General features: G+C 34.0%; 2 protein-coding genes across 2 annotated transcripts; one reads left to right on the top strand and one right to left on the bottom strand.

Moving 5' to 3' along the window:
* Positions 1-456: 456 nt before the first annotated feature.
* On the top strand, positions 457-1,864 carry LOC109857168. The gene is made up of 3 exons (XM_020433243.1): positions 457-545; positions 1,250-1,385; positions 1,670-1,864. The coding sequence occupies exons 1-3, from the start codon at positions 541-543 to the stop codon at positions 1,862-1,864; spliced, it is 336 nt and encodes a 111-aa protein (XP_020288832.1). The 5' UTR covers positions 457-540.
* Positions 1,865-3,667: 1,803 nt separating this feature from the next.
* Positions 3,668-14,457, bottom strand: LOC109857167 (mitochondrial folate transporter/carrier). The gene is made up of 6 exons (XM_020433242.1): positions 14,003-14,457; positions 8,285-8,438; positions 7,777-8,029; positions 7,572-7,685; positions 7,208-7,353; positions 3,668-4,730 (listed from the first exon to the last, which is right to left on the bottom strand). The coding sequence occupies exons 1-6, from the start codon at positions 14,157-14,159 to the stop codon at positions 4,607-4,609; spliced, it is 948 nt and encodes a 315-aa protein (XP_020288831.1). The 5' UTR covers positions 14,160-14,457; the 3' UTR covers positions 3,668-4,606.
* Positions 14,458-15,422: the final 965 nt, after the last annotated feature.

Raw genomic sequence — 15,422 nt, 5'->3', positions numbered from 1 at the left:
CCGATTTTTGCTCGTTATTATAATATAATTAATAATGTTGTAATATACTTTTTATTTTCGCGACTGAATTTTTCGAAGAATAAAAACAAATATTCGTATTGATTTACATTACATCATGTATGATTTACGTTATAAAGTTTTATACATAAAAGTATATGATAATAATCATTGAAATGAAAACGTGAAAAAAATTGAAATGTGTTTGCGATCGCGCGAATATTAAAGCGTATATAAAAATAAACATGTCGAAAAGAAATTGGCCTGATTGCGCTAAACGTAATTTGCAAACTAGTTGCATGTTAGTATATTGCAATTGCACTAAATAATAGTAACATATTGTTAACACCAGAATATACACCAGAATGTATAATCATAACGAGACGAAAATAATTATCGCCCTAACAACTTAAATTATTATCCTTGTGCAAACTGACGTAATTTTTTTCGTCACGCACACTCGCAAAATTGTTCACACCGTTAATTTGCCATTTGGTAAAAAAACTTCAAGCGAACCTCGGCGGCCGGTTGCACGTTAAAACGATGAGGTAAGTACTTATGTTCGATATCAAGAAATATTTGCGTTGAGATATTATAAAATAAATTTAAAAAATGTGATAATTCGATTCTGTCAAAAAGAATCAGCAAAACATATGGAATGTAATATTATTTATTTTATATAACACATTTATTTAATAATTTATTTTGATACGCATGACACAAACTTGGCGCGGGAAATAAAGTTTCTTTTTTTTTTTTTTTTTTGTTTCATTCGAAAGCGCATCGAAATACGCAATTGCGCGTGGAATGAACGAATCGGCATTTGCATGAGCGCGTAAAATCAATGAAGCGATAGCAAAATCAAAACAATTCGCGAAATAAAGAAATGAACAAACAGATGCGACGTGTATCTTTTTTTATTTTTACCGAGTTATTGATCGTCCCATGAGAGACCCACATCCGAGTTTCGAATGGACAACATATCCGTGGTATATTGTACAAGCGCGCGTTTGCACTTCGATGAAAAATTTAAAAAATATCATTCGTCTAAACATTCAGTTGTTTATTTTACAAAATGTTATTTAGTTGTTAAAAAAAAATAAATAAATAAATCTCAATTATTGCTTTGAAAATTAATAATCTCAAATGTGATCGAATGTGTGTGGCGAAGAAACATCGATTTCAATTTTTAAGACTGATAAAAAAAAATTGATAAACAATATACAAATGTGTCATCTTGAAATGTTTTCAGAAATCACATTACGGCGTTTGCGTTTTTGATGTGCTGCTTTATGAAGTCAACACGTGTATCGGGGGTGAAAAATATTACACACGGTGTATCGAGGCATATGCGATCTATCGGATTTCCCGAGGGTAGTAATACAGGGGTATGTGGCGGATCAATCATTCATTTTTCATCTACTAATGCGTCTCGTACTATGTGAGCAACCTGTTAGCTTTATATTAATCATTTGCGTGTATCGAGAGGTACACATGTAAAGCGTGTGATTTGCCGAGTAAATCGAGAGGATATTCAACTCTATTGGAAAACCATCTCTCGTTTTCTTACATAATTCTTCACTTATTACTCTCTCTTTGTCTTACTTTAAAAAATATATATGTATAAAATAATATCTTCAGAACAAATAATTTGTCATTATCATTTTTATAGATATTCTTTGCCTTGAGTATTCCCGTAGACATTCCCGACAAATCTGTATCGATGTCGTTTTATTTCGAGGCGAATTACGGATTGCCAAGCGAATGGAATTCCACTTACTACTATTACGACGGAAGTTATTTCGAAAAACGAAGACTCAGTCGTCAACTGATATACAGCTTGTTCACAAACAAACTGGAAAGGTAACAAAACTGTGATTAAAACCACACAAACACAGATATATTCTCTACCAACACGTATGTATTTCGAAACCTCACTTCTAATTACACGTGTAATTGTTAAGCTCAAAATATACGCTCGTAAATAATGACATTTGTGTGTTTTACAACAGTCTGGGCTATCCTGGACAAGATTGTTTGTTAAAAGTAATTTGTCAAGCTGCAAAATATGCTTTAAGCAAAAACGGTGTGCTTGGTGATATTCTCAAAATCATATTCACGTAAGTATTGTAATAAAAAGTATATTTGAAAGTTTTGATGTGTAAAGAGAAATAAAGAGAGATGTCGATATAAATTACAATCAACGAACAAATAATGTAAAACAATTAAATTTGCATTGCAGACCTTCCACGTCGAGAAGCGAAGAGCTCCCGAATGAGATCACGCAAGCTGAGCACGAGCAATTTTGCGATCAACGTTACGAAAACTGTTCTCTGAATCCTTTAGATTTAATAAGTCATTACGTCGATTATTAAAAATTGATATATTAATATAATATAAATATTATATATAATAAATATTAATTAATAAGTAATAAATGTTCTCTTCCTTTAAAGAAAACTGTTCTCTGAATCCTTTAGATTTAATAAGTTATTACGTCAATTATTAAATTTACATAAGATTCGACGCAATATTCGATGAGTATTGAAAATAAAAGACTTGCATAATATTTCGTCCGTTATTTATATTTTTTTATTTATTTATTTATTTATTTGTTTATTTTTTTGTTTATTTATTACCTGCCTTTCTCTCTTTATTTTATTTTACACGCTAATAAATAATCAAGCGAACAAGAGCACAAGATTTACGCGCAGTAGTCTTGGTCGTTGGAAACTATGGAAACGCTGAAAACGCTTAAATCGAGCGAAGTTACCAGGGAACTATGTCTTGCGAGTAGGTATACGCGCCAGCTCCTGGGCGTGTATATAGCGCGCTTGACCCCACCCCGCGCGCGCCGGCCATTACGGAGCACGCGCGTCGGCCATTATGGAGCGCTCGCGCCTCAGCCAATCACCGCGCGCGGGAGGCGATGGGGGGACGCGTAGCCTCGCCCACAGATACCTCTCGCGTTACCTCTTCGCACTACGTGTGATCCTGATACTTTCAGCGAATTTTCGAGGCTCTCAGAGAACGCGCAACTCACTTTACCCGCTCAATTCTTTTGCTATTTCTCTCTCTCTTGCTTATTCTCTTACATTCTTTCAATAATTTGTCAATCTTTAAACAATAATTTGTAAATTTATTATAAATATACGTATGTATATAAAACATTCTATTTATTATTAAGGATTAATAGATGTATGTATATACAACGTACATGTAAAAATAAACTGTTATGATAATAATGTAAGTAATCAATTTTGATGCATATAAATTTATAAATTATATATGCATAATTATATATGCGATATAACTTATAAATTATATATGCGTAATTATATGTATATGCGATATGACTTATAAATTATACATGCGTAACAATAAAATGTATAAGTAATTATCATATTTTGTATATTGAGAAACAATAGGAAAAGTAACAATAAATTAGATTGAGTTTGCAATGTGTTTTCCAGCACCAAGGATTTTATTATTCTGTTATTATTACATAATATTGAAAATGTTTCTATTATTTTAAATTTGTTGGAGAGTCCCGGGCACACATACTGTATGAATTTATAACAGAAGTTTATATACAAATACATAAACTTTATATATCTTTTTGATAAATATATATTACATATATATTTATTTTATTTTTATTAAATATCCTTGTGTCTATAAAATGTTACCATTATGATTAAACTTAATGATTAAACTTTTGCAAGTATAACTTCAAATATAACACAAATGACACACAACTTAATATATAAAAACCAAAACAACAAATACCTTTTACAAATTATTCTAATTATAAACTTAAAACAAATTATAGATAGAAAAGCCATACATTTTATCACTTGCAAAATATATAACACAAAGAAAATTACGTATTTGCGTTACTACCGGGAATTTTTTCTTGTCGATACACTTTAAACATGCACTTAAAAAATATGTGCACGCTGCAATAACAATTCAGCCTTTAATTATTTCAATTCGATAGAATCTTACGTATATAACATATACATTGCGACGTTAGTAACCATTCTCACAATCAGTCTCTTTTTTTTAACTCTATTAGTCACTCAGTCTCCGTAAACATTTTGTGCTAAAATAAAATGGTAAATGTTTAGCCAATCAAAGTTTTACATCATCTATTACATTTGTGACATAAAAAGACAAATATCCTGAATAAATGTAAATAAAACACTTATATGGGAATGAACGCATTTCCTCGCAAAAATTAAACGTAAGAAACACCTTATGCCAAATGGTTCTTAAAATATTTAAAAAAATATAAAACTATCTCTTAAATTATTATCTATAACATTAACAGTTATTTTTGTTTCAACTGACATATATATCAACTTGCAGTATCATACTAAGGAATTTAAAACCGTGTGTTTGAAAGATCTCTTGTCCTATAGTTTTTCTTACAAACATAAATTATGTTCGGGAATTTGCAAGAATTCTAATATGTCCAGTTTCGTATGATAATTTTATTCGATTTCATTCTTCTCAAAAGAATCTTTCTCCTTCTTCTTCCGCTTTACCTTAATCCTTCGTTTTGTCTACCGCACAGCAACACAGTCTCTTCCGCAGTAGTAGCACGTTAGGATGATTTGTGCAGAAAATGAAACATATTTTCGTAGACCACGAATGTGATAACCGTTGCCGGAACCACTCTGGTGAGATTTGCGCTTAAACCCTTGAAAAAGCCACGCCAACCTTCATACCTGTAAATAACCACCAGCAATACTTCTTTGTTTTATTTCGCTTCACAATAGACTGAAAATGCGAAGCATTTCTAAGACTATTTAATTGAACCCGCGTACGATTCTTGACGCTATAACAAATTTGAATCCGATTTGGAACCGATGCTTTTCCAAATAATTTTTGCAAAAGTAAATAAAAACATAACATTTATTTTTTATTTTTTTTTCCATTACTATTTTCTCCAGTCAATATAGAAATTTCTTCCCGAAATGTGGATAAGTGGTCGATAATTCGCAATTATCGCGTATACATGTTCAAAAATCGTACTGCTGGTGGCTTAATAAATTATCTAACAAATCACAATACCTTTCTACATGTTTTTTGTTATGTGAAAGTTAGAAAAAACAATATATTTATAAAGTAAAATATATGCTAAAAAGAGATAAACAGAGGGATGTTGTATTAAATAAGAATATTGTAAACGCCTTCTTCCATGTATACAATCATCGAACAAATTTTCTCTGGAAATTGATTTTAAAAAATAAATAAATAAATAAACTGAAGAGAAAAAAGGTCAAATTCAAAAATATAAAACATTCAGCGTAAAACATTCTGAAATAGTAAAAAAAAAAACAAATTTAATAACAAACACTTCGTGATCTGTTTCGATATGTGATAAGTTTATTAATGTCACAATGTTATTGTAAGAATGCTCCTTTCCACTTCCTTCCACTAGTTCGTATCGAAGAAACAGATGTCAGATTTATAGCTAAAGGAATTGATATAAATAAATTCGTCCTACTATTTACAGATTGCGCTAAAACTTATTGCTACCTATCGTAGTTTACGAGTGTCAAGACTTTACGTGACAGTAAAGTATCTCTTACGACAGTCCTTGTCAAAATTGATTTATTACGAATTGTATAATATACTCTACTTTGGATAGAGCGTGGATAGATTAGGTTAGGTAAGCAACTCTTACGGAAACATCGAATTGCTTACATAAGAACGAAAACAATAAGACAATACAGATTCAAGAAATTCAGCGAATACAAATCGCCAAAATTTGAAAAAGAAAACATCGCTTAAATTAAGCGCGACGTCTAATTAATGTTGGAGCTCGTACACCAAAAATGGTCACTTTACATATGCGGATGTGCGTAACAGTATGCATCAAAAATAGTTGGAACATTATACAGACATATATAGTGTGTTTTTTGTGTATTATTATTATTATTATTATTATTATTAAATAGATTCGGTTATTTTAATTTATCTATTCGAGATTGCGCCGTCTTTCGACAGCGAAGGTGTGTTTCTCGTTATTATTTTTATTTATTTATTTTTTTTTTTTTTGCAGTTCTTACATTCGCACTAAAGCATCAATTAGCTTATATTCATATTCTTGTATACTCTTCGCTTTCTCTCGCACGTGCGTGCAATTCGGCATGTGTGCGTTCACAACTAAATCCAATTTAGTTGATGCGAAATCACACCTAGACAATTAGAAGACGTCGCAACGTACTAGTTAAACAATTAGAAAACACTTCATGTTAAAATACATTTCTGTATGTTAACGATCTTTTTCTTGCACAAAGTACGTCGATCGTGAAGAATAAAACTGCGACGTTCGTTTCTACGCTACTGTATAACGTCTCAGTAAACGGACAACAAATGAACAATTGAATAAATAAACCACATATGTTCTACATAATTACGCCGCGAACTATCGTAACTTCAGAATTCGCTTCGTTTTTTTTTTGTTTTTTTGTTTTTTTTTTTTTTATTTATATATATTTTTTTGCTGCGTGATAAATTTATCTACGCAGGAAGCAAATCGAGTAGCAGCAGAAAAACAATCATTGAAATTGTAGTGACGGACACTTTTGTTATCACTATACATATACGAATTAATCTGCAGCATAAATAGAGATATACAAAAATAACAGAAAATATTATATGCTATCACTTTGGAGTATAACTACTCCAGAGAAGAGAGAACTTATTATCTATATATAAATTATATATCTCTATATGAATTGTATTTCCCGATCAAATAAACATTCACCAATAAGAGAGATAAATTTCAATTATTCTCTAAGTAAAAGATCCGTGAAAAAAAAAAGATTTTATAAAAAAGAAAATTAAATAAATAATCAAAACAAACCAATTTTTTTATAATCTGCCACTTATTTGAACGACACGTCACATTTATTTAAAAATAATTGAGTACCATGGCCTGAATGGTTAAAAACTCGATGCATTGGTAGCATCGCGCCAACAAATCGGGAAACTACGCGCTACAGGTTAAAAAAAAAAAAAGTTAAAAAAAAATTCATCTAAAAAACTTGCTTTTACATTTCCGATTATAATATATGTCAATGCAAATTAACTGTTAGTAAAATTCTCGTAAATAATAATAACTAGACATATGTTCGGCATAACATGTATGAGGTATGGTGATAAGCCTTTATAGAAACCCTTTATGCCTTCTGACCTCCATGTACACTGGATGCAATCCCAGGTGCCCCGGTAATCGTGATGATGATCCTGGAGTCGCGCTCTCACTACCTGGTAAGGATACGTCGACCCTGCGGCGATCAATTTTGACAGAGCCGCGAAAATAGTATATTCCATTATACTCTGTAAAAAAAAAAAGTATATATACACATACATACTTTTCTTAATATACACGTACTTAAGGTTGATAACTTTGTTATACATGCATCCTTTATATTTTACAAAACACACGTTTCACAATGAGTGTTTTTTTAACTTTTTCTCTAGTGTTCTTTAAAGCAAAGATGTACATTATCACTTATCTGTACATATTTCTGTGTCAGATGGTAGATCAAACTCACCAATTTCGAGTCAATAGGTGCGTTGCGATAATTATTATATTTGTTCTTCATCTCCTCGTACGTCATGAATTGCATCGCACCGTGCGAGACACCAAACAATCCAGGAACTAAACCCTGTAAAAAAAAAAATAAAACAGTAAGTAACAGTAAGTAAGTAACTTTCGCTCTGCAATTCTGATTTTCTTTCGAATCTAGATCCGCTTGCCTTATATAAGCCTCTAATGCCTTCGTTCTTGTATATTTTCTTTAAAGCGTCTATCATTCCGCGATATCTCTTGGATTCCGCCAGATCCACATCTCCCGCGTATTGTAAGCACAGCCGTGTCTTCACCACCCAGATCGGATTGGTCACGAGTACGGTGAGGACTCCGGCTTTTGCGGCAGCCAACATATGCATAGACGGACCAAGCGGTTTCTTCGAGTTACCACCTTGGATCGTGGTCTTTATCATGTTGTAGCTGCAATTGAATTTGTTTGTTAGTTCTGACGCAACCGGAAATTTGAGGAACGCGTCCAAAAACATTATCGATGCTAATCAATTATCTCGAGTCAAGATCTTTATCGCAACCCAAACAGAGTTTCCTTATCGCTTGTTCAGACTAACGCACATAAGATAAACTGCCAAATTTGTTCAAAAAAAAAAAAAAAACTCTAGAGCAATAATCGACAGGAAGAAAAAAATTGCCACTGTGTTTCTGATCTCAAGTGCTTACAAGTAGAAATAGCAACCCCACGAACTGCCTGATCCCAGAACATTCGGTGTTACACCCCTGTAAAGTCCGCGCACTCCTTCCGTTTTAATGATCTGTTTGACTGCATTCACCAGACCATTGTACTGCGGTGCTGCTCTCACTTGGCCATCGTTCACTGTAAAAGATAAAAGCTTCATTGAGCACCGCAACTTGAAAAACTTTTACTTTTCAACCCACGTGAAAGATTGCGCATTGTACTATAGCGTTACTTTTGACATTTTATTGATACAGAGAAAAAGCACATGATTGTTGTTCGTTACCAGTGTTTCCTGTGAGCTCGCGTGAGCGGCTCTTGCTTTTAAATGACGGTTGATTATACACTATTTTGTGCGATAAACGTATGGTCAATTGTTACGCTCGATAACAATTAAACTGGTGCGCGCGATCGATGTTGCACACGTAAACTTTCGTATCGAGTACGCGGTGAATGTTTCGACATTAGTTTCGTATCGCATCTCGCTCGCTAGAAAGCAACAGCGCATCGATTTACTGCGCGTTTCGCATTCACCGAGAACTCTCTTCTTCACGTTCTATTTATATCTACGAAAAGAGAGACTTACAAAACGAATAAATTGGTGAATAAATCCCTGAAACGTGCTTCCGTACATTTTGAACTCGTAGTACTCAATTATTTACAAATTAGAAATCTCAAATAAAAGATGCAGCGATAAAATACAAAATTCATTTTTAAAACTTGGTATTTAACGCGCAAAAAAAAAAAACATGAACATTTTATAAATGTTGTCTCTCTGAAAAGCTAAATAAGATACACACAAATGCGATTTGGGCTCTTCTGAAATTACTGGAACACGTTTGTGTTCCAAAAAATATTCATTTGTATTTAAAATGCGCGAGGCATCAGCGATGGTTGCGCAATGTTGTTCAAGAATGGCAATCACGATCGTAAAGGCAGGTCACGGCGAGAAGAGGCTGGGTGTTACTCATCATCCACCGCCGTGTAATCTACTTTCGCTTTCGCGAATAACAGTAATTTGACATAATCACAGAGCTATCCCCCTATATCTATGTACACAAAAAAAACACGTTTTCGAGTCTTCATTTATTCTACTACTTTCTAATCGCAAATTCTCGCATTAATTCGCACTCGATTATACTTTCGGAATACGAAATTGCGTATAAAAGTTATATAAAATTTATAAAAATGTTTATATAAATATTTATGTTTTATAAAATTTTATTTTACTCAGCAATTCTATTGTCTGAGAAATACGAGATTTCAAAAGTTCAACTGATCAAATTTTGGTCGACTGCGCGACGACACGATTTAATAACGATCATGTCACGTGCCACTGACGTAACTCACGGAATTCTCGTGGCTTCGGTGAACTTGGTGAACAGCCAGTGAATATTTTCCCGTTAAAAATACAACGCACGGACATCAGTTTTTCGCAACAATACTTCGTTTGTCTTCGCGTCGCGTCGCAAGTTTATCAATAAACACGCACGTGCGACGGAGTTATTGAATAAAAAATTAAATAAAATAGAAAATTAAAATAAGTTCAAAATCTAATAAGTTACAAACCTTGTTGTTCTCAATGCTGCTTTTTTGTTCTCTTCCGCTTGTTTTTAATATACCGCTTACCTTACCTCGATGTCGAAATGCAAAGCAATGACGTAAATGTTACTTTTAAACGTATACACATACACATAGCAACTAAATTGAAGAGATAAATTGAACTCGCGTAAATTATTTGCAATTAAATGAAAAAAAAAAAAAAAATTACTTATTCACCAAATATTTCAAGTTCCGCATGTGTGTGTAAAAGCAGACTTCTACATGTAATACACAACCGCGATCATCCGCTCCGCGAAAAAGCATGATGAATAAACAGTAGCCGTTTGAATTTCAAGGAAGTGTAAATTATTTAAAAGTCGCAACAGTCGTTTGATTTCATGTATGCGCTATGTAAAACCGATAACTGTATTGTTATGGAAAATTCCCAAAACACACATCTGTGAAGTTCCATTATGCGGAGGATGCTGCGCGCTACACACATTTGTTCTAATATTTCACCCGCTTCCGCGAACTCATTTATGTATATGGGAGCATTTGCTTGTGTGACCTGACTGTCAATGAGAACCACACAGAAGATATTACACGTTGGACAAAGTCCAACGTAAGAGATGTTTCAAACCACAGGAAAAAAATGACAGAAACATATTGCGAAAACAAGGAAAACGTTTTTAAATCACTTTAAAATTGCTTTGAAAAAATTATAGTTGTCGAAACAATTTTATCTTCATTGTGTAATATTTAGCGGCAAGAAAAAACTAATGAGAAATTTACCTGAAACTACTTGTGCGTTTCGTCCGAATGACAATAAAATATCTTTAAAAATATCGGGAAATACGAATTAATAATTTATTATACTTTATTTTTACCATTTGCCCGCAATTAAGCACAAATTTATATTTAGTCTCAGATTCTTGGATAATATACTGTGAAAATAATAAACGATATAGATCTGCATGTACGATTATCAGCAAAAATTATCGATGATAATTGCATGTATTTCTAGAAATTACGTCGGTGCAATTAAAATTGCAACTGTGTGTGTGTGTGTGTTTATTATGTAAAGAATAAAACAATGGAATAAAACAATTAAATTCAATAGTTGCACGGCGTGCATCACGTCCTGACGACAGACAAAATTACAAAATAATACACACTATAAAACGTGATCATATGACAATTATGTAATCATCACGTTGCCCATCACGTGCGATTACAGCAAAAGACATTGTACGACCAAACGTCTGCACAGTTCGTCTTTTATCAGAGCCACGTGACCGTGGGTCGCGCGCACACGCACATGAAAAACAAAAAAACTGTTTAGCGTTCTTTAAACTTTGAGATAAATAAAAATTTAATACGTCGTAATTCCCGAAATTCTCGACGATTCGTCAGACACTTTGACGTCATTCATTATTTATGTTCTTTATTATTATTATTATTTTTTTTTTTTTTGATCATTTACATTTCCTTTGTTAAGCTCGCTGGTATCAATTTTTTACTTTCGTGCGGCGATAATACGCGTTGTCGAAATACAACGTATACTGATGACAATTAATGAGAGATTTCGTCAGAAAAGTTTAACGGTCAAGGTTAATTCGTGTAATCGGAATATGAACATTATTCGGTATTTATTAAACCTCATAATATTTAACGTTAAAAGTGTCACTCTCACGATACTTTTATAGCGTTAAATATCAAAGTTTAATTGTAGTCATCGAATATTGTTTATTACCCCGATTAATAATCAGCCTTGGGGCCGTTACTTTCTACTGTGCAAATATACGATTCTCTGATGGTATATAGAGTGCGCGTAATCTTTTCATGTTACAATATCCTTTTTCTTTTTGCAACGTAATGCATAGCTGACCCAGGTACTCGCTCTCTTTTGTGTCTCTCGCCAGCGCGAGATGTGACATCCTTTCTTCATTCCAAATCGGATAATTAAACTTAAATGACATGAAATTATTTCAGTAATAACAATAATTGAAAGCATAATTACGGACAATTTCTGTACAATTTTCTTAAATCCATTAATATTCATTATTTAATGAATATTGACGTAAAAAAAATTATGATGAAATTCTGATGCAAGAGCACATAAGTGGAGTTTGACTTTTATGATTAGTAGTCATAAATTGTGTTGCTTTTCCGTTTGACACTCGGAATTCGAGATTAACGCAAAAGTGCTATCAGTACTCGGAAACTTATTTCGCATATTATATCATTGCGATTAGATATCGTGAGTGTATATTACATTCGGAAACGCATTTTGTCTGCTTTAAACTATCAGTCAATTATATAATTTAAAAAAAAAAACGAAGAATGATATAAATCTTTGAGGAATCATTTATCATACACAAGGCTGTCGCTGGCAACATTGTCCTCATTCTTTGTCCGTAATAAGTCACCGAAATAAATATTACTAAGTGTCTGATAATTTCTTATGATAACGCTTTAGTAGTTTTTAAACATAAAAATACCTCTAAAAGCGCAAAAATAGTTTATTTTTAAATATGTAAAGTATGTAGTTTGTTTCTAAGCAAGTCTCTTGGTCTATAGACTTTTGTTGCGTTGATAATCCAGATAATCGAAAAAACAAGCACTTCTATCTTAAACTAACTTGCGCCTCGCAAATTATCGCGACGTCTCGTATCACGAATACTGTTTTGACTTCGCGACCGCGGAAATTATTATTCTCTATCAAATATCGATTCTGCACAACATAAACACAGTGAATCATACGAAGATCTTCTATGTTTCCGACACGATTTCCATCGTGTATTGACCTCGACGATACCGACGACAACACGTGTTCGCGATCGAGAATTTTCGAGTTGTCGAAAACAATTTTTTTGACAACTTTTTTGATATTTCTCCCATAGCGTGTAGCATTAATTTTTTTGCGAATAAAATGCTTGTCTCGAGATTAAACGGAGACGTCAAAACTTGAGTAAAAAAAAACGAATTTATCATGCAAACAGAAACATTGGAAAAAAATATATGCAACAATAACTCTTCATCCCGTAATCTCGGACACTGTGTGTTCCAGTTTTTTGCTGACGAGATAAATTGTGTACATCTGTTTCGTTTACAATCGTTACTCTCGGCGAAAGTCCATTTGTTGCAACAATCTTAACGAGAAATATAATGTATAAACGTATTTATTCTTACTTACTAAAAAAATTCTGTTGTGAAATATATTTGCTTATAGTCGGAGTAAAACAAGTTTAATCTTTAAACTTTTACACACACGCAAACATGTTTTCAAAATATTTTCAATTGCTAATTTGCGAAATTTAATCGTTTTTTTTTTTAATTTATTTGCTTTTTTTTTGTTAAAGTTTGAAAGAAATTTACCAACATCGACCAACTATCAGAAATTTTATAATTCATCAGTTTTTTAGCGTTTAATTTATTTACAATAAAAATTCTGTATTTATTCATCGAGAAGTAATTTGTCTGTTATTATATTCCCGTATTGGCATCACATATTGTACAGATTAGCAGCAGAGAACTGTACTTCGCGCCTAGCCTATTCTAGCGCTGCTGTTTCACTTTCGTCTTATCGATTTTCTTTCCATCGCGAGTATAAATGTAGAGAGAATTATATGGCACGGTATACAGCATGAACACCACAATGTGAGATTTTTTTCTTTATCAAAGCCGTGTTTATTTTCGTTTGCATTCTTGAAAGCCAATGCCGCATGGCATAAAATCACATTATCCACACGAGAGCGTGCGAACGTGTGGATGCATGAGTAATTAAAAGAAATTCAAAAACACAATCTATCGATTATATCTCAATCGAAGATAACGCAATGTGTGTCAATAGCAAAACCATTCGTGCAGGAAGTTGAAAAAAATAACAGGTGAAACAAAAAACAAAAGCGACAAAAAGATTATAATTGTATTGTATAACAATAACGTGACTGTGTTTCGCATGCATGCTTTCTTTCCGATCTCTGTGTTCGTTTAAAAATCTCGAAGGCTCGAATCCACTCAATTGTTCTTGAAAAGAAACATGCCCAAACTTTGTTAACGCGTAATGCAGCAATCTTTGGCGCCATACAAGATGCACCACGTGTTTCACAGACGCGAGGCGGCCGATGCAAGAGCCGCCATTTTCGCGAAACGTGATTCACCTGCGAACCGGATCTTGATGAGGTCCAGCGGATGCAGCATCAGAGTCGAGACGACGCCGCCGGATATACCCGCGACGAAGTGCTCGTACTTGAAATTGCTGAGAACCTTGAGCTGGCGGAAACCGCCCGGCGTGTTGTTACCCTTGATAGCCGACATGTTCGTTACCGAACCGTCGCAGGCGGTTGTGATCGTCTCCGCATCCGGGCTAGCGTTAGCAGCGATACGCGCTTCCACTCTGCGGCATATCTCCTGATCGACGGGAGGCACTGTCGCCGGGATTTCGTAGCGTCACTTGTTCCCAAAATCGTCTGAAAAAAACGCGTCCCACGCGGTCTCCTCTTGTTCGGGATCACCGTCTCTTGCACGTTTGCTGGACTTGATTACGCAATCACGACCGATCGCTCCACACCACATACGCCGAACGTTATCGCCATACTACTCGCGGAGCAGCTGTGAACGGCGCTGCCAGCCCTGAACTCCGCACGTTTTAGCGCGCGTGCGCAACGCCGCGAGCGCTAGCAGACGGCTCCGATTTGTCTGCCACGCATATCCGAATAACGTGATGAACAAGGCTTCGTTCCGATATTCACTGCCAGTACTGAAATAATCTATACTTCACATCACGTGTGCTATAGATTTCCAGTACTGACAGTGAATATTGGAACGCAACCCTAATGTGTTGCGGTAGGTTGCGGTAGGTAGGTTGCCTTTTAACACTTACGTTGACGCCTGAGAGATAGGCAACTCAATGTGCTCTTGTGTGCGGTAAGTTGCCTATCTCCCAGGCGAAACTCAGACATCGCATAGCGGAGTAATCAGTCATTGAAGATCCCATGTTTGATGATAAAAAATACTCGTCTCTATCTCTTTTATCATTTCAAAAAACAATCTGTATTTATTTCAAATTTATTCTTGAATATTTTGAATATAATTTTATTTAATGATAATCACAAAATTTATCTGGTAGAGTAAGAGCTGACGCGCTGGATGTTTTGCGAGACAAATATATGAAGATGTATTTATATTTTTTTAGAAGTGTAAATTTTTTACACATGTGTGTGTGATTGTTTGAATTGAAAATCTTCAATTAGCGAATTCATATAGGATGCTAAATTTGTATTACACACACGTGAGAATACCATTTTGCCTCTCTGCGGTGCATCGGTTCTTATTACCAGTTAAATTTTTAACAAGAAAGTAAAATTAAATTTACAGTTAAATTTTGTTATTTTTAAACAATACGAGCCTTAATTCTTCGTTAATTTATTTAACCCTTGCAGAGCAGCTGAATGCGAAAGCGCTACATGGCCGAAGCAATAGTAGAACTCTAACTGCACATACACGCGCTTATAGGCTATGATAAGCTTATTTTTCTAAGCGCATATATGCGCCCATAGCACTCAAAGGGTTAATATATTT

Source organism: Pseudomyrmex gracilis, unplaced genomic scaffold (assembly GCF_002006095.1).
Source record: "Pseudomyrmex gracilis isolate BER0280 unplaced genomic scaffold, ASM200609v1 scaffold_149, whole genome shotgun sequence".
Classification (NCBI taxonomy): Eukaryota; Metazoa; Arthropoda; class Insecta; order Hymenoptera; family Formicidae; genus Pseudomyrmex; species Pseudomyrmex gracilis.
This window is presented reverse-complemented; position numbering and strand designations above follow the sequence as displayed.

Bases quoted from the DNA above. Each gene is read 5' to 3' on its own strand.
- LOC109857168 (XM_020433243.1), top strand. The intron at 1,386-1,669 runs GTATGTGGCGGA...TCATTTTTATAG, and splicing joins CCGAGGGTAGTAATACAGGG to ATATTCTTTGCCTTGAGTAT.
- LOC109857167 (XM_020433242.1), bottom strand. From the start codon at position 14,159: ATGTCGGCTATCAAGGGTAACAACACGCCGGGCGGTTTCCGCCAGCTC. The intron at 8,030-8,284 runs GTAAGCACTTGA...ATTCAATTGCAG, and splicing joins TGGGGTTGCTATTTCTACTT to CTACAACATGATAAAGACCA. The intron at 4,731-7,207 runs GTCAGAAGGCAT...GGTTATTTACAG, and splicing joins TGCATCCAGTGTACATGGAG to GTATGAAGGTTGGCGTGGCT.